Below are 21,140 nucleotides of genomic sequence, written 5' to 3'. Positions count from 1 at the left end.
CTCCCTCCATTCCTCTTGGCCACTTTACAACTTTCTGACATGTCCTGAGACCAAGGGCAACGGCTCAGTGCTTTATTGATGATCAGAACGGGGTCCCTGGATGCCCCTGTTGAAGCACAGCCTCTCTGGGGCCTCTCCCTCATCTCCTGAAGGCTGGGTACCTGGTATGGGGGGTACAGGAGGAGGCAGCTGGTGCAGAGCGCTGCTGTGCCCAGGAGACGGCTGAGGCTTGAACATTGGACATGTTTTGCTGATCATCGTGCCGACAGAAAGTACTGGCTAAGCTGCCCACACTGCCACCTCCATGTCCACTGTTATGGGGGCAAGGAGGCTCCCTCCCCCACTAAAAACCCTCCTGATGAAGACTCCGTCCCCACCTTGCTCCCTGGTCCCCACTCTTGGCCTCCGGGGGCTTACCTGCCCTGACATGTGGGAACCAGTGTTCACCCTGTGCGGGGACCCTCCCCTGCTAGGGACCCCTGCCCAGGAGCCCAGTGTCCAATCCTCTGATTCTGGACCCCTGGTTTGACCGACAGCCCCCACCCCTGTGAGACCATAAGGGCTGTCCCCCAGTGACCCCAGCTGTAGGGTGGCCACAGTGCTGCAAAGTGGGGCCCTCTTGGGGTGTCAAGCATGGTTCCCGGTTGGTGTTCTCTCACTCACCATGCACACCTGTCTACTTGGGCTTGTATATTTTTTCTTGTAACGTTCCACCCATTTAAATGATGACTGAATCACAGGTACATCTGGGGAGACCGGCAAAGCGGAGATTTGTGTTTATGATTACTGTTTTGTTTCCCAAGACTAGGCGTGTGAATTTAAAACCTCCTCCTCCTCCAGAGCCCTTTGGTTATGCTACAAGTCCCAAAGGGACCGTTAAAGAGCCAGTTAAGTTGAAACTAGAAAGGTGCACGAATACCCAATCTATCCTGTTGTGGGCCTTTAGTACTTGAAGAATTCTAGAAAAGAAAAAAAAGTAGTTCTTTATAGGTTATAAGCTAAGGAGGGACAGTTTGCACGGTTTGGACAAAATAGAAGTACTCTTGCCAATAAATATGTCTCAAAATGACAAATAAAGCTCTCCCCATGTGACAGCTCCGGACCCCAGTGGGAGGTGATGGGCACAGGCACAGGAGCTATGTACAGAGTGTAAACAGTAAGGCCCTTGGGGGGGTGGGGGGGCAGGGGCAGGCGATGCGGTGTGCGAGGAGGAGTACCGGCAGGGTCCACGGGTAAATACAACAGGCTTGTAAAAACAGCCCTCCCTCTGCCACCAAAGCTTGCGGGTGGCGGTGACAGGTCTCCAGGCTCCTCCAGGCGGCAGTAAGGAGAAACTGTGTCCCAATGACGTTTCCCTAGGGAGGCAGTGGGGCGGCCATGCAGGGCTTCCCTGCCCCTTTCTCCCCGAGAGGAGGGACAGGCCCGCCTGGCCAGACTTGGGGCTGTCTACCCAGGGTTCAAGGCATGGATGGGGCAGTGTTTCTCAAATAGGGGTTGGGAGCAAATGGCCCCCCACCCAGGGTCCGCACCCCCTCCCTCCGAAAGGAGGAGCCCGGGCATCTGTGTCTAGTGGGGGCCCATCACCTTCCACCCCGTCCAGGGCACCGCTCCGCCTCCCTTCCCCAGGGCCGCTGGCGAGCAGCTGCCCTGATCAGTTTCGAATCCCTGATCCACGGGCCTCTTGAACAAAGCTAGCCGCCCCTCACAACCTCGCCCTCACCCCACCTTATCCACCTCCCCTAGCACCCCCCGCCCCGACCCAGGCCTAGCTCTGGGGGTGCTTAAATATCAGTCTCCCGGAGGTCGTCGCTGTCCGCCAGTTCGTAGGGCTGACAGGTGGCGCCCTCCACGACGTTGTGGGGGACGCCAAGGGACACAGCCTCCACCTCCGCGCGCAGGGCGCTCCCGGCGCGGATCTTGTGCGACAGGCTGGAGACCTTGGCCCGCAGCTGGGTGGTGGGTCTCCGGAACGGCCCGGGCAGCCTCCACTCGCGGAAAGCGCACGGCTTTGCGCGGCCGGCGCCGGCAGCCTGCGCCTCGGGTGTGCCCGGGGAGCCTGGGGCCGCGAGCTCGGCGAGGGCCAGGGGGGCCCCGGGGAGCGCAGCTCCCGGGCTGGGGGCGCAGTCGGGGCGCGGCCCGCCGGTTGAGACCCGCCAGTGGTGGCCGTAGACCCGCCAGAGGGGGCGGCGGCGCCGGCGGCGCCGGCACTGGCAGCGCAGGAGGCGGAGGAAGGCGCGCTTGAACTCGCGGCTCGAGCAGGGGTAGATGAGCGGGTTCACGCAGCTGTTGAAGTAGCCGAGCCAGAAGATGACCTTGAAGACGCTCTCCGAGGGCTTCAGCTCCGGGAACAGGGAACCTGCGGGGAGCAGAGACTCACGTGGGTTAGATGCTCCAGGAGGAGGGAGGCCCAGGCGGCCCCTGGACGGTAAGGGGCGACCCTCCCCGACCTCCAGGGGCCCTGGCTGAGCGGTTCTCAACCTGTGGGTCGCGACCCCTTTGGGGTCGAACGACCCTTTCACAGGGGTCGCCTAAATACATCCTGCATATCAGATATTTACATTACGATTCATAACAGTAGCAAATTACAGTTATGAAGTAGCAATGAAAATAATTTTATGGTTGGGGGTCACCACAACATGAGGAACTGTATTAAAGGGTCGCAGCATTAGGAAGGTTGAGAACCACTGAACTCGGGGCTCTCAAACTACTTCTCCCCAAGGGGTCCCTGATATAACTCCAGGGGGTCCATGAACTTAAATGGGGGAAAAGAGTCATCCTTAGTTTTACTCACAATACCGGAAAGTGAGCATTTCCCTTAATGATGAGGGTAGGCAACAAACCGGAGTAGAACTGGGCAAAACCATATGAAATTACAGTTTTTGTAGCTCGAAACTGGTGCAACATTGGCGGTTTCCTAAGGCTCCACCTAATATTACCAGGTCCTGTAGATATTTTTCTGTCACGGTCAGTTGTTGCAGATGTTCTGAAATACGGTCTATGCGCCTCACTATTGGAGATGATGATCACTGGAACACACCTCTAGATCTCATTTCGTGCCTTAACGTAGAAGCACATTTATTACTATATCATAAATTTCACTTGAAAATATTTTGGCAAAGGGTTCAATGAAATCTGCCTCACTGGCAGACCTCTGTATTTTATTTAGTGCAGTTGAAAGGGTGACTCTGAGAAGGGCTCTTACATAGTCCCTAGCACAAAAAGGGTACGAACCCCTGATCAACGTTGAGCAAGGCCTGCCCCATGCCAGGCACCGCGCTGAGCTCCCTTCAAACATGGCCCTGCGCCCTTGTTAGCAATGTGGATCCAATATCTTGGGAACGCAGGTGGGATCTCAGAGAACGGGCAGGAGCCAGCCAGGATAGGAAGGGCAGACGGTGTGGGAGTAGAAAGGCCAAGGGGGTACCAAGTCTGGGGCCTGGGAGTGTTGGGTAGGATGCACTCAGAAAACTTGGGACAGAAGGGCCTTAAATTCTGGGAAGTTCGGCTTTTATTTTGTGGGCAGTGAGAAGCCATGGATCTTTTTAAGCAGGTGAGAGACAGGGCCTAGAATCAAACCTCAATAAACAATGTCCATGGCTGTCGGAATGCAGGACAGTGGGCTGTCCCAGTGGGCATGGTCAGGGAAGGCTTCTGGGATGGCTTTCAGGGAGCAGTGCCAGGCAAAAGGGGGTGGGGCTCTAGGGTCTGAGCTGTGCCAGGAAGATCCTCTCGTAAACCTGTCACCTGGCATCTCTATCATGTCTCTGAAAAGCACCCAACAAAGCATAAAGGCATGATCCAGGGGGCGAAGGCCACTCCCTCAGCCTCACTCATCCTCAGCAGCAGCAGGGGCAGAGGGTAGGTGGCAGGAGTGTCCCATTCTGGGCAGAAGCTGCAGGTGCCTAAGAGGCTGAGCAGTCAGGGTAGGGGGCCTTGACAAATCGTGAGACCTGCTCGATCTTCCCCTTCCCCCCAAAGAAATAAGAGCAGGGTCCCCTATTGGGGCAGGGCACTATGTTCTCCTCTTGAATGTGGGGCACTTGCATGTCACCCACCCCCGTTTAGAGAATTGCGGGTGCTAAGAGACACCGTGGAGGAAGAGGAAGAGTATGCAGCATTGTGCGGCGTAGGCCATTCAAACCTTGGTTAAGTAGCCCTGAGCCAGTTATTTGGCTAAGTCTCACTTTCCCTTTCTGTGAAATACAGTCAATAATATTTCTCTGGCTCGGCCGGCATGGCTCAGTGGTTGAGTGTCGACCTATGAACCAGGAGGTCATGGTTCGATTCCTGGTCAGGGCACATGTCCGGGTTGCAGGCACGATCCCCAGTGTGGGGTGTGCAGGAGACAGCCAATCAATGATTCTCTCTCATCATTGATGTTTCTATCTCTCTCTCCCTCTTCCTTCCTCTCTGAAATCAATAAAAATATATTTTTTAAAAATAATACTTGTCTGGCAGGGGTTTTGTGAAGATTCATAAATTTCAGGGTCTAGCACTTAACAAGTTCTTAATAAATACTTCTGTTACTCATGCCCCCTTTCCCTATTTCTGTGGCTTTTGAGAGAGGAGACCTCAGACCTGGAAGGCACCCACTTCCCAGCTCTGGAGAGTGGCCCGAAACAGAAGCCTCGACCTGGTAGGTTTGGGGGAGGCTGGGACATCGGTCAGGGTGTGTTAAGGAGACACTATCCCCTGAGAGAGGAGTTGGATAGTTGTCTTTGGAACATGGGGTCCCATCAGGGTTGCCCTCAGCCTCCAGGAAAGCAGCCCTCGGAACAGCATCCCTCAATGGCTGAGAGTAAGACAGAGTGCTGAAAATAACGTTCTGACTCAGGCCACAATTTTTTATATTTAGCCCAGGATGACAAATCGGTGGACTATGCTTTCAGCAAGGAGTCCGAAGCTGGCCAAAGGGCACTGTTATCAGTGTGGTTTTGATTCGGATCAGTAGGCGACACGGCATACTGTGTGGCCATGGCCTTGCTGTAAACATTCACATGCTAATTTATTCTCAACCCACCTGTACAGGAGCCTGCCGCCAGCTGCGGATTCCTTACACAAAGGGAGCTGGGATTCAAACAGCCTTGCAGCCTCCGTTTTTCCTACTGTGTCCTGCTGACATCCTACTTTAGGCTCCCCTAGAAGCAGGCCCCCCGAGACAAGTTGTTAATTTGGAAGGTAAGTGAATCCCGGGTAGTGGAGCGGGAAATAAGAGATAGAAAAGACAAGAAAGCCAATAAAAGCCTGGGAGCTTTGGGAGCCAGTGGAGAACAGGAACCTCAGAGTTACCCCCTCCCCTGGGTTGAGGTATCTATACACCCACTCCCATAGTTATTCCATACTTCCTGCCTACTGTGTGGGTGGGCAAGGGGGATTCTGGTGGGCAGAGAAAGCCCCCAGGCAGAGAGACGAAGGCAGGTGCTGGGGTGGAAGTTAGCCTACTAGTGCACTGAAGGTCTAGGTCTAGGGAGATGGATGAGGCACCGACAGCATCTGCCACAACTTTGTTTGCTCTCCGCCCACTGTGTGCAGACATCTTGCCTGGAAAAAAGACATCTGTGCCTTGGGTGCCAGCTTCCACAAGCAGTAGCTCCCAAGAGACATTTCCTGTTTCCTTCATAGAAGGCAGAGTCTCACACCCACCTCTGCCCAGAGGCATTGTCAGCATTGTCCCTGCCCTGCTGCCCTGCTGTGGGGACATCAGTGGACAAGTGCTTCTCAGCCACTCCCAGCTTTCTCCTCCCCCAGCTACTCTTGAGTTATGGCTACTCAGGTTGACCAGCTGACTCCCCTGTCTTGCCTCCTCACTCCTCTCTATCTGCCCAGCACACACCTTTGCCAGCACCTGTAGCTCAGATATAGGAAAGCCTCAATGGACAGCCGGGGACTCTGAGACAAGGCCACTCTCTCAGTGCCTGGCAGCCCCCCTTTCTGGCTCTCTCTCCCACTCCCCACTTTGCCCAGAGCCTTCCTTGCAAGCATGAAGCCCAGCTGTGCTAACTCATCTTGGCAGCCATCATTGGAGCCAGAGGCTCACATGGCATGCCCTCCCTTACCTTCCCACCTCTCCATCCAGGAGCCCAGCATCGCCCCCTAGCTCCCTTTCCTCTTGTGGTTCCTGCTTCTCTCTGCAGTCTTACTTCTGTCTTTATGTGCATTAGGTAAGTGGCCACACTGACTTCTCACTGCCCTATGGCCATAGCGGGCTCCCCAGTCTTGCCTTTGGGCTTTTGCACGTGGTCATTCTGGATGCCCTTCCTCTTTCCGCCACCTGGTAGTGCCAGCTCCAATGGCACCTCCTCCTGGAAGCCTTCCCCTGCACTACCTCCCAAGCCAGCAGGGTTTAGTTGGACTCCCTCCTCCTCACCACTCCCCCTACCCCAGCATATCTACTCACTTCTAAATGCCAAGAACACCGCAGGTAGCTATCAGTTTCCTGTCTATCTTAACCTTAAATGGTAAGCTCCCCACACCATGCTTGGCATATCGCAGAGGCTCAATACATTCTGACGCCTCTCTATTGCACCCTACATCCCGTCATTGCCAACTCCTATCAGTCCCAGAATCCCCCCACTGTGCACCATCCCGTAATCAACCTGGTCCCAGCACCCTGGTCCTCAGTCCCAGCTACCGCATGCAGTGCCCTTTCAAGTGGACTCCTGCCCCAGAACCCTGTTCTCCACAGCAGCTGGGGGATTCTTTTCAAACATGTCTGAGCATTTTATTTCTTCACTTAGAACCCATTTCCACTGCTGACTGCAGCTTCCCTCCCCCCTCTCTCATCTGTACTTTGAGCTGCCAGCCCCTTGGTTTCTCCTATCAGCTCTTTCTGTTTGCTTCCTTCTTGGCTTGGCTGAGACTCCAACTCTCCTGCAATGCTCCCACATCCATGTCTTCTCCAGCCAGATCCTAACTCTGGAGCGATTCACCCTAAATACACTTAAGGTCTCAACCTCAGTTTAACGTCTTTGTTTCCAGCAGACTCACCACTGTCCTCAGCCAGCTCTCCCCTATTCCTGCACTAGCTCCTTTGAGCCTTGACTCTTTTCTACAAGCCTTGCGGTTGCCCCTTCACCTTCTCCAGAGTACTTGACCTCACTTCCTGTTTCACAGGGAAAACAGAAGCTAAAGAAGTTGGGGACGCACTCAAACTTTCCTCCTCTCTCTTCCCCCTTGGTAAGAAAGGAGTCACTCCTCTCACTGAAGGCTCATCACCTACTGTGCTGTGGTGCTCTTGAGCCACCAGTCACCCGTGAGCTTGTCTCTGTCACAGCTGCACCCTCATTCTCTCCACTCTTTCCATCCACACCTGACTCCTCTTCCCTACCTACTTTTCACTCTACCACCTTGCCCCACAGTCCCAACTCACACAGGTCTCCACCCTGAAGACACTTATCTTGTACATCCTGGACACTTGTCATCTCACATGGCTTCCAGGTGCCACTCCCTTGGATTTTTGACTCTGTGTCAATTTCCTTTGCTGCTTCCTCGTTATGTCCCCACTGCTAAATGTAAGAGTTCCCTTAGAAGAGTCTTGTAAAGGCAGTGAGATCTCTCTGACTTTCCATTTAAAATTACAATGTCCTCCCTATAGCCCTGTGCTCTCCACCTCCTCAACCGGCTCTTGTTTTTCACAGCACACACCACCTTCTCCTGTACTATTTGAGTTACTCTTCACTGTGTCCATCAGCTTTGTCCCCACAGTTCACAGTTCAGAGAGGAAGGGAGAGGGGGAGAGAGAGAAACATCAATAATGAAAGAGAATCATTAATCGGCTGCCTCTGCACACCCCACACTGGGGATCAATGCCCAACCCAGCCATGTGCCCTGACTGGGAACTGAACCATGACCTCTTGGTTTACAGGTTGACGTTCAACTGCTGAGCCACACTGGCCAGGCCGTACTTCTCATTTAACTCTCATGGCACTGGCATCCACCTTGCAGGAAGATTCTAGTTATCTCCAGAGGGCAAGGGATAGGGTCAAGTTCTGAACTTGAATCAATCTAGCCCTAAAGCACTTGGTCTTCCTGTAGCATCTTGTAAAGATAGAAACAGAACTTCTCTTGTTCTTCCAGGGATTCTGGAAGAGCCACAAACACTAGCTGCCTCATCCCCACCTCTGGGCTTTCACATGCTGGCCTGGCCAGGATGGCCCTCCTTCTCTCTCCATAGTGAGTACTCCCCTTCTTCAACTCGGGCCTAGAACCACTTTCTCTAGGAGTGTTTCTGTGATTAACCCCCCTGCCCTGGGATAGTAGTTTCTGGACTGTGTGTTCCTTGAGCACCTCTTAATTCTGCCTCCAGCAGGCTAGGTGGCATTTGTTAGCCTTCTGTGTGGCATCTAATGTGCCCCATGGGACCTGCCACATAGGACACTCATAAGAGCTGGGCTGTTCGGGGCAGCTACTTCTCAAGAAAGAGTACCAAACAGACCCCCACCATCTAGGAGGAGCCACAGAGCTGCTTGGCTATCTCCTTCCCCTCCTTCAAGTCTTTTCTCAAAAGTCACCTCTCAGGTTTGAAGTAGATGCTGTTGGTGCCTCACCCAGGTGCATCAGCCTTCAGACACTGAGTGGTGGATGCTAAAGCTCATAGTACTTCCTTCTCTGGAGAATTGTCCTCGGCCAATGAGAGCTGCTTCAACTGGGAGAGGACACCTCCCCACCAAGGGGCAGCTCACAGCCAGGGACAAACTGATATGGGATAGGAAAAGCCAGCTCCCTGGCCTCCAGGTGGTACAATTCTGTGCTGCCAATCTTGCTCCAGGGCTCTGGTAGGACCAGGCTGAGGCCAGACTTTGAGACCATATCCTGGGTTAGCTCTTTCCTGCCCTAGCCTACTTCCCTCCCTTACTTGAAGGTGCCTCCTGAGACCCTTCCTCAGTCCATCACTTGCATAAGAACCCCCTTCTCAGGCTCTGCATCTAGGGACCAGACCTAAGACACCCAAGGACTTATCTTCAAGCCATTCTGCTTGCTTCCCAACCTACAATGGTGGGATTACGTCTTTGTCACTGGACCAATTCTTCTGCCGACTGCTGGGAAAGGCAGGGCATGAGAACGCACATCTGTGTCCACTTCTCCCTACTCAACAGACAGGATGGTGCAAGGCGGGCAGACATCGCTGGTCAGAAGTGGCAGGGCCCCTTCCTTGTCAGCAGGTGAGCTCACTCTCTGGCATGTTGGCTGGGCCATTCTGGCCTACACTTTTTGGGGAAACTGAGGTAGCAGCTTGTGAGGTTAGGGGTGTGTGTATTTGCAGTCTGGATCATCACAGTCTAGTCCCCTCTCCCGAGGAACAGGAATGGCCAGGCCCAGGAGTTGAGGCTGAGAGGCCAGTTAAGGCTGGTGGTGACCAATGTGGCCAAGCCTCATTGAGGAGTGACAGCTCCGAAGCCAAGGGGCAGACTGTGTGATTAACAGCATTGTTTTGGCCTCACCAGGGGGAACTCGTTCTTTCTTGGCGCAATGTCAGAATTCACAGCCAGCCTTGCTCATAACTTGCAGCCAACTATGAAATATCAGGCTGTACCAGTCTTCCCTTCCCCTACACCTTAGTGGGGGTGGGGGCAGCTCCTAGAGCCACGGGGGCCGCCTGGTGGGGTCCAAGGGAAGAAGATGAGTCACAGACCTGTCCTGAGTCCTACACTGGGCTCCACCCATTTCCCTTCAATTCTTCCCTCCCCTTTGCTCCCTTTCCACCTTCCCTATTTCTCCTCCTTCTTTCTACTCTTTGTTGTCTCTTCTTAACTCATTATTTCCTGATCTGTGGCCTTGGAGTAGCCATATCCCAAGCTCTGGGTGCCCAAGGCTGAAGTCCCTGCCAAATGGCTCTTGTGCTCAGCTGAACTGGACCCTGATCTGGGCATGAGCCTCTCAGCTCAGGAGCTGGGCTGACCGATGGCTCATGGGCCTGAGCAGATCAGTGCTTATGCCAGAGGAGAGAAGGTCCCCAGGCAGTGGGCACTCTGTCCAGCACTGAGTCCCAACACTGAGCTGCTAGGCATTGCCCATGAGGCCCTAATACCAGCTCTCAGGGGCCCAGGACCCTGTTGGGTGGGTCACCAAGGGCAGACAAACCCTCCAGAATTCGCATGAGACCTTTTGGTGGGCATAAAGCTCATGAAGCAGGGTAATGCAGGACTCAGCAGGGCCTCAGAAACTTTCTCTTGAGGGGTGGGTTCAAGGACTCTCGGGGTCTTCTGAGATCTGTGAGAGGATCAAGTCACACAGGAAGTGGCCTTGTCCCATGGCAATGCTCAGGACACCATTGTGGCCAGGATCTGGGGCATAAGGGAGCATGAAACTGAGCCTGGGGGATGAGTGCTGGGGCCGAGGGGTTCAGTGAGATTTAAAGCTTAAATCAATGACTGCCAACTGACCTGAACCCTGGCCCTAGCCTGACCTCTGACCCCGACAGGAAGTAACAAGGACTCTGGGGCCAGAGTGCTTGGGTTCTAGTCCCAGCTCTGACACTTTGTTTTTTAAGATTTTATTGATTTTTAGAGAGAAAGGAAAGGAGAGGGAGAGAGAGATAGAAACATCAATGTGAAAGTGAAATATTGATTGGCTGTCTCCTGCATGCCCCCTGCCAGGGACTGAGCTCACAACCCCAGCATGTAACCTGACCAGAATTGAACCAGCAACTCTTCAGTGCATAGGATGACGCCCAACCAGCTGCGCCAGACTGGCCAGGGCCCAGCTCTGACATTTACGATTAAGATTAATATAAAAATATTTTTAAAAGAAGTTAAGTAGCACAGGATATTCTTGCAAGTAGGTAAAAAGCAGGAAAGATTATAGTGAGAAGATGGGGAGGGGGTGAGGGTGAAGGAGCCACAGGATTGAGGGCAAATCATTTTTTGGGGGGAAGTTCAAGACACATCTACATGCTGTGTGTATGCAGAGGAGAGGTGAAGACAGAGAGGGCTGAGCAGCAACAGATAGAGTGAGACCCTTAGGGCAGAAAAGGGTTGAGAGAGATTCAGAGCCAACAGGGGACATGCAGGACTTCTGGGGCCACTCTGAGGCTGCCCTGAGGAGGAAGCCTGCCTATGACAAGTGTGATTTCTCTTTAGCAAGTGCTCAGCTAGACACTGGCTTGCGCTGGCTCACAAGAACTGATTGTTAAATTTCCAAAGAACTTTGCAAACTAGCTGATGTCTCTTTGGTAGCTTGAAATTGATCTCAGTGGGAATAGTTACACCATGGAAATGGGCAGATGCTACAAATTAGCCCCCACTCCAGAGCCAATTGTTAAATATTTACTGGCACACTACGACTATGTCCCACATGAAAGAATGGCCAGATTCAAGGGCTAGGGCTCTCAGAAATGGGTGGAGGTGAGGGAGTTTAAGATGGCAAGAGAAGGTGAAGTGGTGGATCATGGCAGTAGCTGGGGAGGGAGGCCTAACTAAGGTAAGAATAGGGAGTTGAAGGTTTGGTCAAGGTCGGGGTCAATCAGCTTTTCCTGTACAGACTCTTCCAAGTAACCAAACAGGTAGTAGCAAATTCTTTTTAGAATTTCAACAAACAAATGTACAGGGAAGACAGAATTCAGGTCTCACCACTTTAAGTTCCCAGGCTAGTGACTGCTAAGACAGCAGTTTTGTAACAGGCTGATGGGACACTTTATAATGGATGGATTAGGCTGATGGAACCTAAAGCCTTGATTAATCTTAATATTACAAAAAAGAAGAATTATTGCCCAGAAACAGTTTACAGGAGGTATAGGCAACAGAGGAACACATTAATGGCACTATGGGGATGCAAATCCCAGACTTTGGGCTACTCCTGGAGGCAAACAATCTGGTTTCTTCACCAAATACGTTGAAAGGATAAAGGCGGGTGAAGTAGAATCTTACCAGTTAAAGAGACAGGATGCAAACCAACCATATGCAATGTGTGTACCTTTTTTGGATCCTAATTAAACAAACTGAAAATTGGAGGCAACAGGCAACATTTGAACACTCGGTAGGTATTTGATGCTGTTAAACAATTATTTTGTGTTATAAATGATTATGGTTATTTTTTAAAGTTATTTTCTGAAATACATATTGAAGAATTTACAGATGAATTGATATGACGTCTGAATTTTCTTCAAAATAATCCGCAGTGGTGGGAAAATGGGTAGGGGTTGAGATGAACCAAGACTGGTCTTATTACTGATAGCTGTTGTAGCTGGGACACAGGTTCCTGGCCATCATCATACTGCTCTTTCTACTTAGTCTGTGTTTGAAACTATCCATCATATTAAAAAAGAAAAAGAAAAAAAAAGGGGAAAGTCCTAGCCCTAGATAGTTTCTTATTCACAGTAATCATTCAGTAACTGTTAGCTGCTATGCTTAAAATTTTTTTCAGGTCACACAAATGGGAGGCCATCCCCAATGCATCACTAGTAAGGATGGTTGGCTTTACACAGAGGGCTGTTACCCTAAGGGAGATCAGCCATTCACAGAAGGACTGCTTGATTCCACTTGTGTGAGGTATCTAAAATACAGGCACGCCTCAGAGATATTGCAGGGGTGGTTCCAGAACACCACAATAAAGCGAGTTGTGGCATGTTTGCTGGTGGAGGGTCTTGCCTTCAATTTGTGAAGAAAAAAAAAAAAAAAAAAAGCAACATCGGTGAAGCACAAATAAAGTGAAGTGTGCAATGAAACAAGGCCTGCCTGCAGACAAATTCATAGAATCTAAGAGGGGTTGGAGGGAGGGGAAGTGGGGGGTTGCTAATCAACACGCATAAAGTTTCACTTAAACAAAATAGGCAAGTTTTAGAGACCTGCCATACAGGGGCCTAGTTAACCATGCTGCATGGTATACTTAAAAATTTAAGAGGGTAGATCTCATGTTATATTCTTACCACAATTAAAAAAAAAAAGAGGGCTGTGCTTTGCCACCCAGACCTTTGCATGGCACGATGTGAAGAGGCCATGCCACTTCCTCCTTCTATGCACACTGACTGAGCATCTACTGTTGCGCCAGGTGCCACAAAAGCATAGATAGGAGACGTAATGCCAGCCCCTTCTTTGAACTTCTGGGCCAGGGGACAGAATAGAATAGCCATTATTGAGGATCTGAAGCACACCATGCCTCTCCCCCTAAGTCTGTGACCGCAGGGAGCCTCTGGAGATGAGTCCTTTGCTGCTTGGCCAACACCCTTCAGACTCACACATTGAATCTACCCTCCATAGCTGGCTGCCAAAATGTGCCTCAGTCTGGACACCAATTCCTCAGTATGGCTTATAGCCTCCTCCTGCCTCCTCCCTCTCTCTTTCTCTTCTTTCAGGCATAAGATATTGACAGCCTGTTTTATAAAGTACATACATCCTAAGAGTATGGCTTGTTAAGTTTAATTATGCATACACCAATGTAGTCACCACCCAGATCAAGACAGAATATTCCTGGCTCTTTGGAAAAGTTTCTTTGTACTCTCTTCTAGCTAATTACTCCTCCCCCCATATCTATTTCTCTCTCTCTCTCTCTCTCTCTCTCTCTCTCTCTCTCTCTCTCACACACACACACACACACACACGTAACCACCATCCTGATTAGTTTCACCTGTTCTGGAATGTCATATACACAGAATCATAAAATATGTTAGCTTTTCATTTTGGATACAGCTTGTTTTCCTCAGCATAGGGTCCATGAAGCTCATCTATGTTGCTATTGTCATCAGGTTTGTTATTTTCCTAGCTGTATAGTAGTCCAGTCAATGAATACATCATAATTTATTTATCCATTCAGTTGACGACATCTGGCCTCATCTCGTGACCTGTTTTCTCATAGATTGTATATTCCAGGTTTTCCCAAACCACAGGATGACCCACAAAGACCTCCACTCCTCTCTGCCTACATATGTACAGTTTCTTCTGCCTTCTCACTGATGGTATGTGTAAGAATATTGACAGTGCACTGTGATAAAGGTGTGCGGAATGCTTGGAGCATGAGGGAGCACCAGAGGTGGTCAGGGGGCCTAGGCTGACAGTACAGGAGGGAGCCCCAGGTCTGGCTCCCACATGGCTGGGGTCCCAGTGTGTCCTGGGACTGCCACTATCAGAGCCTCCTGGTAGCTTATTCACCTGGAGGTATATCTCAGAGGGACCTGTGGGCTCTGGGGCTGTTTTGTGCGACCAACTTATTCTATACATTCAGAGGCTGACTAGGAGGCCAGTGAGGCATGGTGACTGCCCAACAAAAGAGAGCTAAGAGTGCAAGCTGGGCATCTGCCTGTGGCCGTTAGGAATGACAGGGGGCGGGACTGTGTGTGTGTGTGTGTGTGTGCGCGCGCGCACGTCTAGGTCTCAATGGACAGGTCCATCTCTGGGTATGGCTGGCAGGCTGAAGCCAGACTCAGTAGGATGCTACTGCCATGAGAACATCAGGAGAGATGGGGCCTCTGGAGACGCCTGGGAGAGGAAGGGCGCTCTCTGCAGATGGGTGCTTGCCTGCCCTGGACAGTGTTCCTCCAGTCCCTCTGTCCCCCTGTTGCCTGCAGGGAAGGTGACTGGCATTTCTACACCCAAAGACTGTGGATGAAGGGTCCAGGGCAGAGGCTTTCTGGTGTATTTCTAGCTGGCCCACCCTTGTCATGCTCCCCTTTTTGGGGGGGTCCTCCATGGAAGTCTGCAGGTAGCAGGTCCTAACTGATGCCCCTCCCCATATGCATGCTACAAGTTTGGGCTGCTCTAGACATCTGGCTAAATAATCTTGTAAGAAGGAGCCTTTACATAATGTCTTATGATTTTCTCAGGCACCTAGTGCTGCACCAGCTTGCTGGTGAGGGCAGGAGGCACATATCTCTCATTGGCAGGGCTGCCAAGAGCCCCTCCTCCAAGGACTGGAGACCACATACTCTATCGTCCACACTAGAACATCTCTGAGAGTGAAAGGGGCGCTATTAGTAATCGTGCAGGTCAACAGGTATAACCAGGGCTGCCTTGGCCAAACCTGGATGTGTGGTCATTTTTCATGGGGCAGACAGCACAGCTGGGCATCAGTATGAACCACCAGGCAGGTGAGTGCCCTCTCACGGGGGTGAGTGGTATTCCTCATTCCTTACACAGCTCCCCATGTGTCCTGGAAAGGCAGGTGCTGCCTTCCCTGAACTTGCTGCCCTAAACCACAGGGTCCGACAGGTGATGTCTCAAGTTCATTGAGCTGACTCTCTACGTGCTGGCACATGTCCTGCAGTTGCTCCTCACTGGGAAAGGGGGCAGCTGGAGGTGTGGGGGGTGACCCCTAGCCCCTCTTCAGGCCACTCAGGATTTTAGGTGCCTGGCGTCTGTGTCCCAATCTCTCCTGGCCATTAACCCGGGCCCGCAGAGTCCCTGTGGTTCAGGACACCCCATCTGTATCTCTCTCTACTCCTGCTCCAGCCTGACCCACAGCATTTCAGTTTATAAATGGCAGTCACTCGCTCCCTGTGCTAAGGGCCCTCTGGGACCCTGGGTTCCCTTCTTAAGGCTCTCAGTGCCCTCTGGGCTGTCAGGGCCACTCCCTGGCTATGTCACAGCTGTGCTGTAGCTGCAGCTTCCACTTGGCTTTGTGTCCAGAGGTGTGGGTATACAGCATCCTGGGTCTGCTTGACAACCCCTAGCTATGGCTCTACTGGGTGCGTTTGTTGCCATGGCTTATGGCCCTTTCTGGCACCGACTGCTTTTTCAACCTCTCCATCCCTGCTGCTCCTTACATCTGGTGTGGGACCAGGGCTTGGGGGAGCTGAAAAGTGTCAGTCCTTCTGGCTCCCCCCTTCTCTGCCGCCTCCTGATTTCTTCAAAGTGAGGGCTCCCCAGGCTCTGTTCTCAGACCCTCTTTTTTCTTTGCCTCTCCATCCTCTTTCTGCTTCTGCAACCACGCCCATTCTTGACCCTCTTATCTAAGTTCCCACCCCCCACCACATACTGGTACCTCCTATCAAGATGTGCCAACCCCCTGGATGCCACATTCTACCCCCCCACCCCCACCCCACAAATTGCTGCTCAGAATATTCCCTGTTCCTTCAATGGTGCCTTCCTCCTCCAGGCCAGGACCAGTGCTGGGGAGTGTCAGGACCTCCTGGCCCCCTGGCCCTCCTGCATAACCCTCAGGCCGCCCTTTCTCCACCTCTGGCTCCATCCTCCTGTTCTCTCTGTTGATCTACCCTCAGAGCCACTTCGTGGCGATTGGAATATTCTGTGTCCCTGCTTGGCCGCTGTCCTGTTTGTTTGCTATTGCCAGATTCCACTCAATTCAGCTCCACCAGCGGCCGTGGGCTCTGCTCTGGGGCTCAGTGAGGTGCCCTGGGAGGCTGGGCACACCACAGACCAGTAGGAAGGTGGAGACCAGGAAACCCCCCTCTCAGGGTTACCACGCCGGATGTGAGGAGCAGCAGAGATGGAAGGATTAAGAAAGAGCAGTGTGTACCAGCCAGGGGCAAAGACCATGGAAATTTGGGGATGAATTCCTGGAAGCGGGGGACACGTGATCTAGACCTCAGAAAACAGTAGCCGCTTTCCGTGTTGATTGTATCAGTGAGAAATTGGAAGCATGGAGCACTCAGCAGGAGACTGCATCAACACACCATGGCACACTCTCAAGCAGAGCACCACGCTGCTGCTGAAATGAGCGCGGACACGGGTAAATCTCAACGACACCATGTTGGGTGAAAAAGGCAAACTGAAGATTGATGCGCCAGGCACGCTGCGATTACATAAATCCTAAAGGCACACAAAACAATATTCTCTGTTATTATGGGTACAGATATTTGTGGGACGAGTACACACGTGTGGGAGTGATAAATACCAGATTTACCATTGGGGAGGGAGGGAGCAAAAAAGGACGGGAGAAGGGAGCTTAGCTGTGGCTGTGTTCTATTTGAAAAAAAGAGAGAAACAGGGACCAGAGGCAAATATGGCAAAATGTGAACATCTATTCAATATGGGTGATTATGGGTACATGGGCACTTGCTATATTATTTTCGTCTCATGTGCATTATTCTGTAACTAGAAATTTGAAAAGAAGTTAAAAAACCATTAGGGGAGATGGCAGTCTACACACAGGTTGATTATTTTCTACAGGGGACTGGTGTGAACCAAGGGGCAGGGGAGGATGAGGGCACCTGGGATGACAGGACGCAGCTGAGCAAGGCTGGAGCAGGGGTTGGTTGGGAGGGCAAGAAGCCTGGGTGATGGCTTGGGGTGGTTCTAAATACTGGGTGGGTGGGTTTCTAAAGGGGGGCACACAGACTTTCTCTTCCTGCCTATTTGCCTCTCCTTTCCCCCTCCCTCCCTCTCCTATCCCCTCCACAGCCTCTGGCTGAGTGACTTTCAAGTCGGTGATTTATTCATTTCTTATCTTATATTGAGCATCCACTACCAAAGCAACAGCTCACACGGCACTCACCATGTTGCAGTCACACATAATATCTCGCTGAAGTCTTATTAACACCCCTGTAGGTCGTCATTGTAACCATCATCATCATCCTTATTTTATAGATGAGGAAAGAGAGGCATAGAGAGGTTCTGGGATTTGCCGGAAGTTACCCAGCTAGTAAGAAGCAGAGCTGGGGTTCAAAGCCAGGCTATCTGGTACCAGATCCTGTGGTCCTTGCTGCTGTGCTCTATTGCTCTTCATATGCCAGGCACTGTGCTGGGTGCTGTTTCTGACTTTCCCCACCAGCACAGTCCTGCCCTTGCAGAGCTTGTGGGCCAGTTGGGGAAGTCAGACACCAAACCAAGCAATACCCAGATGTGATTATAGCTAAGGAGCTAGTAAAGGAAGAGAGCCTGTGCCACGAGGGAGAAAATGCAGAGAAAAACACCCTGAGACTGAGACATCTGGGAAGGCCTCTCTGAAGAGGGGACATTATGTAGGGAGGATGGGGAGTTAGCCAGGAGGGGTTGGGCAAGGCAGGCCAGACAGAGGGAAGAGCAAGTGCAAGGGCATGAGGGATGTGGGCAAGGAACCAGAAGAGGGTCAGAGGGGCCAGAGGGGCTGTGAGCAAAAGGCAGGGCAGCCAAGCCATGAGGCCAGAGGGCAGGAAGCCCATCACGTGGGGCTCTCCTTACAGGAAGGGGACCACAAGTCCGGGTTTGTCCCTACTGTCCTGGTTCATGCCTGTGGTCTAAGCATAAATATTCCTAGTGTCCCATTTTGGTTTGGACAATAATACATTTGAAGGTCACCTTCTCATAGGCCATATTGGAGAGTTTAGATTTTGTTCCCAGGGCAGTGAGAGAGCACTGAGGGGTTTTCATTGAGAGTGACACTCTAATTTTTAATGTATAAAGATCACTCTGGCCGCTGTGTGGAGAGAGCCAGCGGGGGAGCAGGAAGGAGGCCGTTGTCCCTTTCCAGACTCAGCTGCAGAGAGTGGAAGGAGCAGGCCAGGGAAAGGCAGGGCAGGTCCCTGCGTGGCCTGCTGAGGCTGCAGCCATGGACGAAATGACTCAGGGTAAATTTGTCCCCGGAAATGCTGTTCTCCTTCTCCTCCCAGGGCTGACCCAGCCCCAAGGCTTCCAAGAGGACCCTCGGGTGTGGGAGGAAGCCCCTCAGAACAGCTGCCCACTTCCCAGGTCCGCAGGGACCCTTGTGGGAGAAACAGGAAAGTTTCTCAGAAGCGCTGAAAAACTCAGTAAATTTAAGAAAGACAACGAACAACATTAACTTTCCATTTGATAGTTTGCCCCCTTCCCTTCCCTTCCCTTCTTACCCCCACACAGCCCCTCCCCCAATTCCAAGAGGAGGTTGCAGAAGTTAGAGCCCAGGGCACTCACAGATCCCAGCTGGGGAGGGGGCCAGCTCCCAAACTGAATGAGTGCTGGGAGAAAGCAGGTGGCTTCTGGTGCCTGCACATGTTGACTGGCCAGGGCTTGCTGCCCAAGCACAAATGTAGGCCCACCCTGTCTGTGTGCCCACCTCTGGGGGTTGACATGTATATCTGTGTGTGTGTGTGTGTGTGTGTGTGTTAACATGTAGGTGAACACATACACTGCTGTTGCATACTATGAGCTTGCACAGATTTCCACTGACCTTTTATATTTAGCAGCGTCCAGAGTGTAAAACAAGCCCAGGATTGTAATGACAATGAAGGGGGAGTGGAAGGACAGAAAAGTTAGAAGCCTGTGAAACAAATTCTGTAAGCACGGAGAGCCTCTTGTTTGTCCCCAAGCAAAGCCGAACCACACTTCTGTCTAAGACACCAGGTTCCATGGTCAGGTGGGAAGGCCAGCCAAGCCTGGGTGCCAGGAAGGCATGGCTACAGGCTCAGGAAGGAAGGGCTGGTGGGAGCGGGGTCACTTACCAAGTGGCAGGACGAAGAAGAAGGGGAACCAGCAGAGCACGAAGACTCCCACGACGATGGCCAGCGTCTTGGCAGCCTTCTTCTCGCGGGAGAACTTGAGCAGGCGCACCGACAGCGAGCTGCGGAAGGTGTGGCCCTTGGCGCTGCGCAGCCCTCGGTGCGCGCCGTCTGTACCCGAGGCGGCGCCGCGACAGTGGATGCGCAGCACCACCTCGGAGGCCTTGCCCCGCTCCCGCTTGACGCCGGCCTCGAGGCTGCGCGTGGTGCTGCGGGCGACCACGTACACGCGGCAGTACATGACTATGATGACGGCCATCGGCAGGTAGAAGGAGCACACGGAGGAGAAGACGGCGTAGCCCACCTCCTCGGTGATGCTGCAAAAGCGCTCATCAGGGGGCACTGGCTCCTTCCAGCCCAGCAGCGGCCCCACGGACACCACGAGGGCCACAGCCCAGAGCAGCGCCAGGATGGCGGCCGCCTTGCGCTCCGTCATGATGGTGGGGTACTTGAGTGAGTGGCGCACGCCCACGTACCGGTCCACCGAAATGGTGCAGAGGCTGAGGATGGAGGCAGTGCAGCACAGCACGTCCACGGCAGCCCACACGTCGCAGAAGGCCCGGCCGAAGGCCCAGAAGCCCAGAACCTCCATGGTGGCCGAGAAGGGCAGCACCGTGGTGCTCAGCAGCAGGTCGGCCACGGCCAGGTTCACGATGAAATAGTTGGTGACCGTCTGCAGGTGGCGGTTGCAGGCCACCGAGAGGATGACCAGCAGGTTGCCCGCCACCGCCAGGAGGATGAAGGCGGCCAGAAAGACGCCCACGCCCACGCTCTGCGCGCTCACCACCAGACCCCCGACGGCCGCCGTGCCGTTCACCTCGCCGCCGGCGCCCACGGCCCCCGGCTCCCCGGAGGAGCTCCGGTTGTCCTCGCCACTGCCCGCGCCCACCACGCTGCCGCCGCCGCCGCTGCCACCCGCGGTCCCCGGCACTGCGCCCACCGCCGGGCCCTCCGAGGCGGCTGCGCCACCCGCACCGCCCCCTCCGCCGCCCGCGCTGGAGCCCGAGGCGCTGCTGTTCGGGCGGGGCCCCTCGAAACTGGCGCTCAGTAGATCGCGGAAAGTCATCTCAACGCGCGGCCGTCGGGGGCAGGACCCAGGCACAGCAAAAGTGACTGTCAGGGAGGGGGCCGCCGGACATAGCCGCAGGGCTCCGGTCCAGCCCCGCGCCCCGCGCCCCGGTACCGTCGGAGTCCTGCCCAAGTTCCCGCGACGCGGAGCTCGGCTGGCCGCCAGCAGAGTGGGGCGGAGGCGCGGCGGCCGGGGCTCCCCGAGGCCGGCGTGGAGTCGGGCGGGAGAGCCGGGCCGCCGGCGAGCCGCTCTGAGCGCCTAGGCGAGCGGGTACAGCGCCGGCTCCCCGCCCGGGCGGTGCAGGCGGCGGCCACTGCGGCGCTCGCGACTGGGCGCGGGGGGCGGGACGGAGGAGGGGCGGCGCGGGGACGGCGAGGGGGCGGCCGGCGCGGGGGCGTGGGGACGCCACATTCGCCGCGGGTAGGGGCTGTGCGCTCCAGCCAAGCGGGGGTGCGGAGGATGTGGGGCGCCGCCGCGCACTCCAGCCCGCGGCAGCCACCCCAGCCTCGCGGCGGGTGTCCACGGCCGCCCTCTCTCCTCGAGGTCAGCTCCGCGATCCCTCCCTCGACCCTCCCCGGCTCCACTCCCTTTACCCTCAGCTGTGTCCCCCTTCCTCCTGCCCTTTTCCCAACCTCTCGGTCACTTGCTGGTGCCCTTGGGTTTGCGGAGTGTAGAAGGAGCGATTCTCGGGTCCCCGGGCTCCCGGCTTTGGCCGCCAGGGAGCAGCAGGCG

At 53.7% G+C, this 21,140-nt stretch overlaps 1 protein-coding gene across 1 annotated transcript; it reads right to left on the bottom strand.

Moving 5' to 3' along the window:
• Window positions 1-959: 959 nt before the first annotated feature.
• ADRA1D (adrenoceptor alpha 1D) lies at window positions 960-20,487 on the bottom strand. Its single transcript, XM_081096806.1, has 2 exons — window positions 19,283-20,487; window positions 960-2,356 (listed from the first exon to the last, which is right to left on the bottom strand). Exons 1-2 carry the CDS (start codon window positions 20,403-20,405, stop codon window positions 1,782-1,784), a joined length of 1,698 nt encoding a protein of 565 aa, XP_080952932.1. The 5' UTR covers window positions 20,406-20,487; the 3' UTR covers window positions 960-1,781.
• Window positions 20,488-21,140: the final 653 nt, after the last annotated feature.

The sequence above is a fragment of the Myotis nattereri genome (assembly GCF_964212035.1).
Source record: "Myotis nattereri genome assembly, chromosome: 8".
Classification (NCBI taxonomy): Eukaryota; Metazoa; Chordata; class Mammalia; order Chiroptera; family Vespertilionidae; genus Myotis; species Myotis nattereri.
This window is presented reverse-complemented; position numbering and strand designations above follow the sequence as displayed.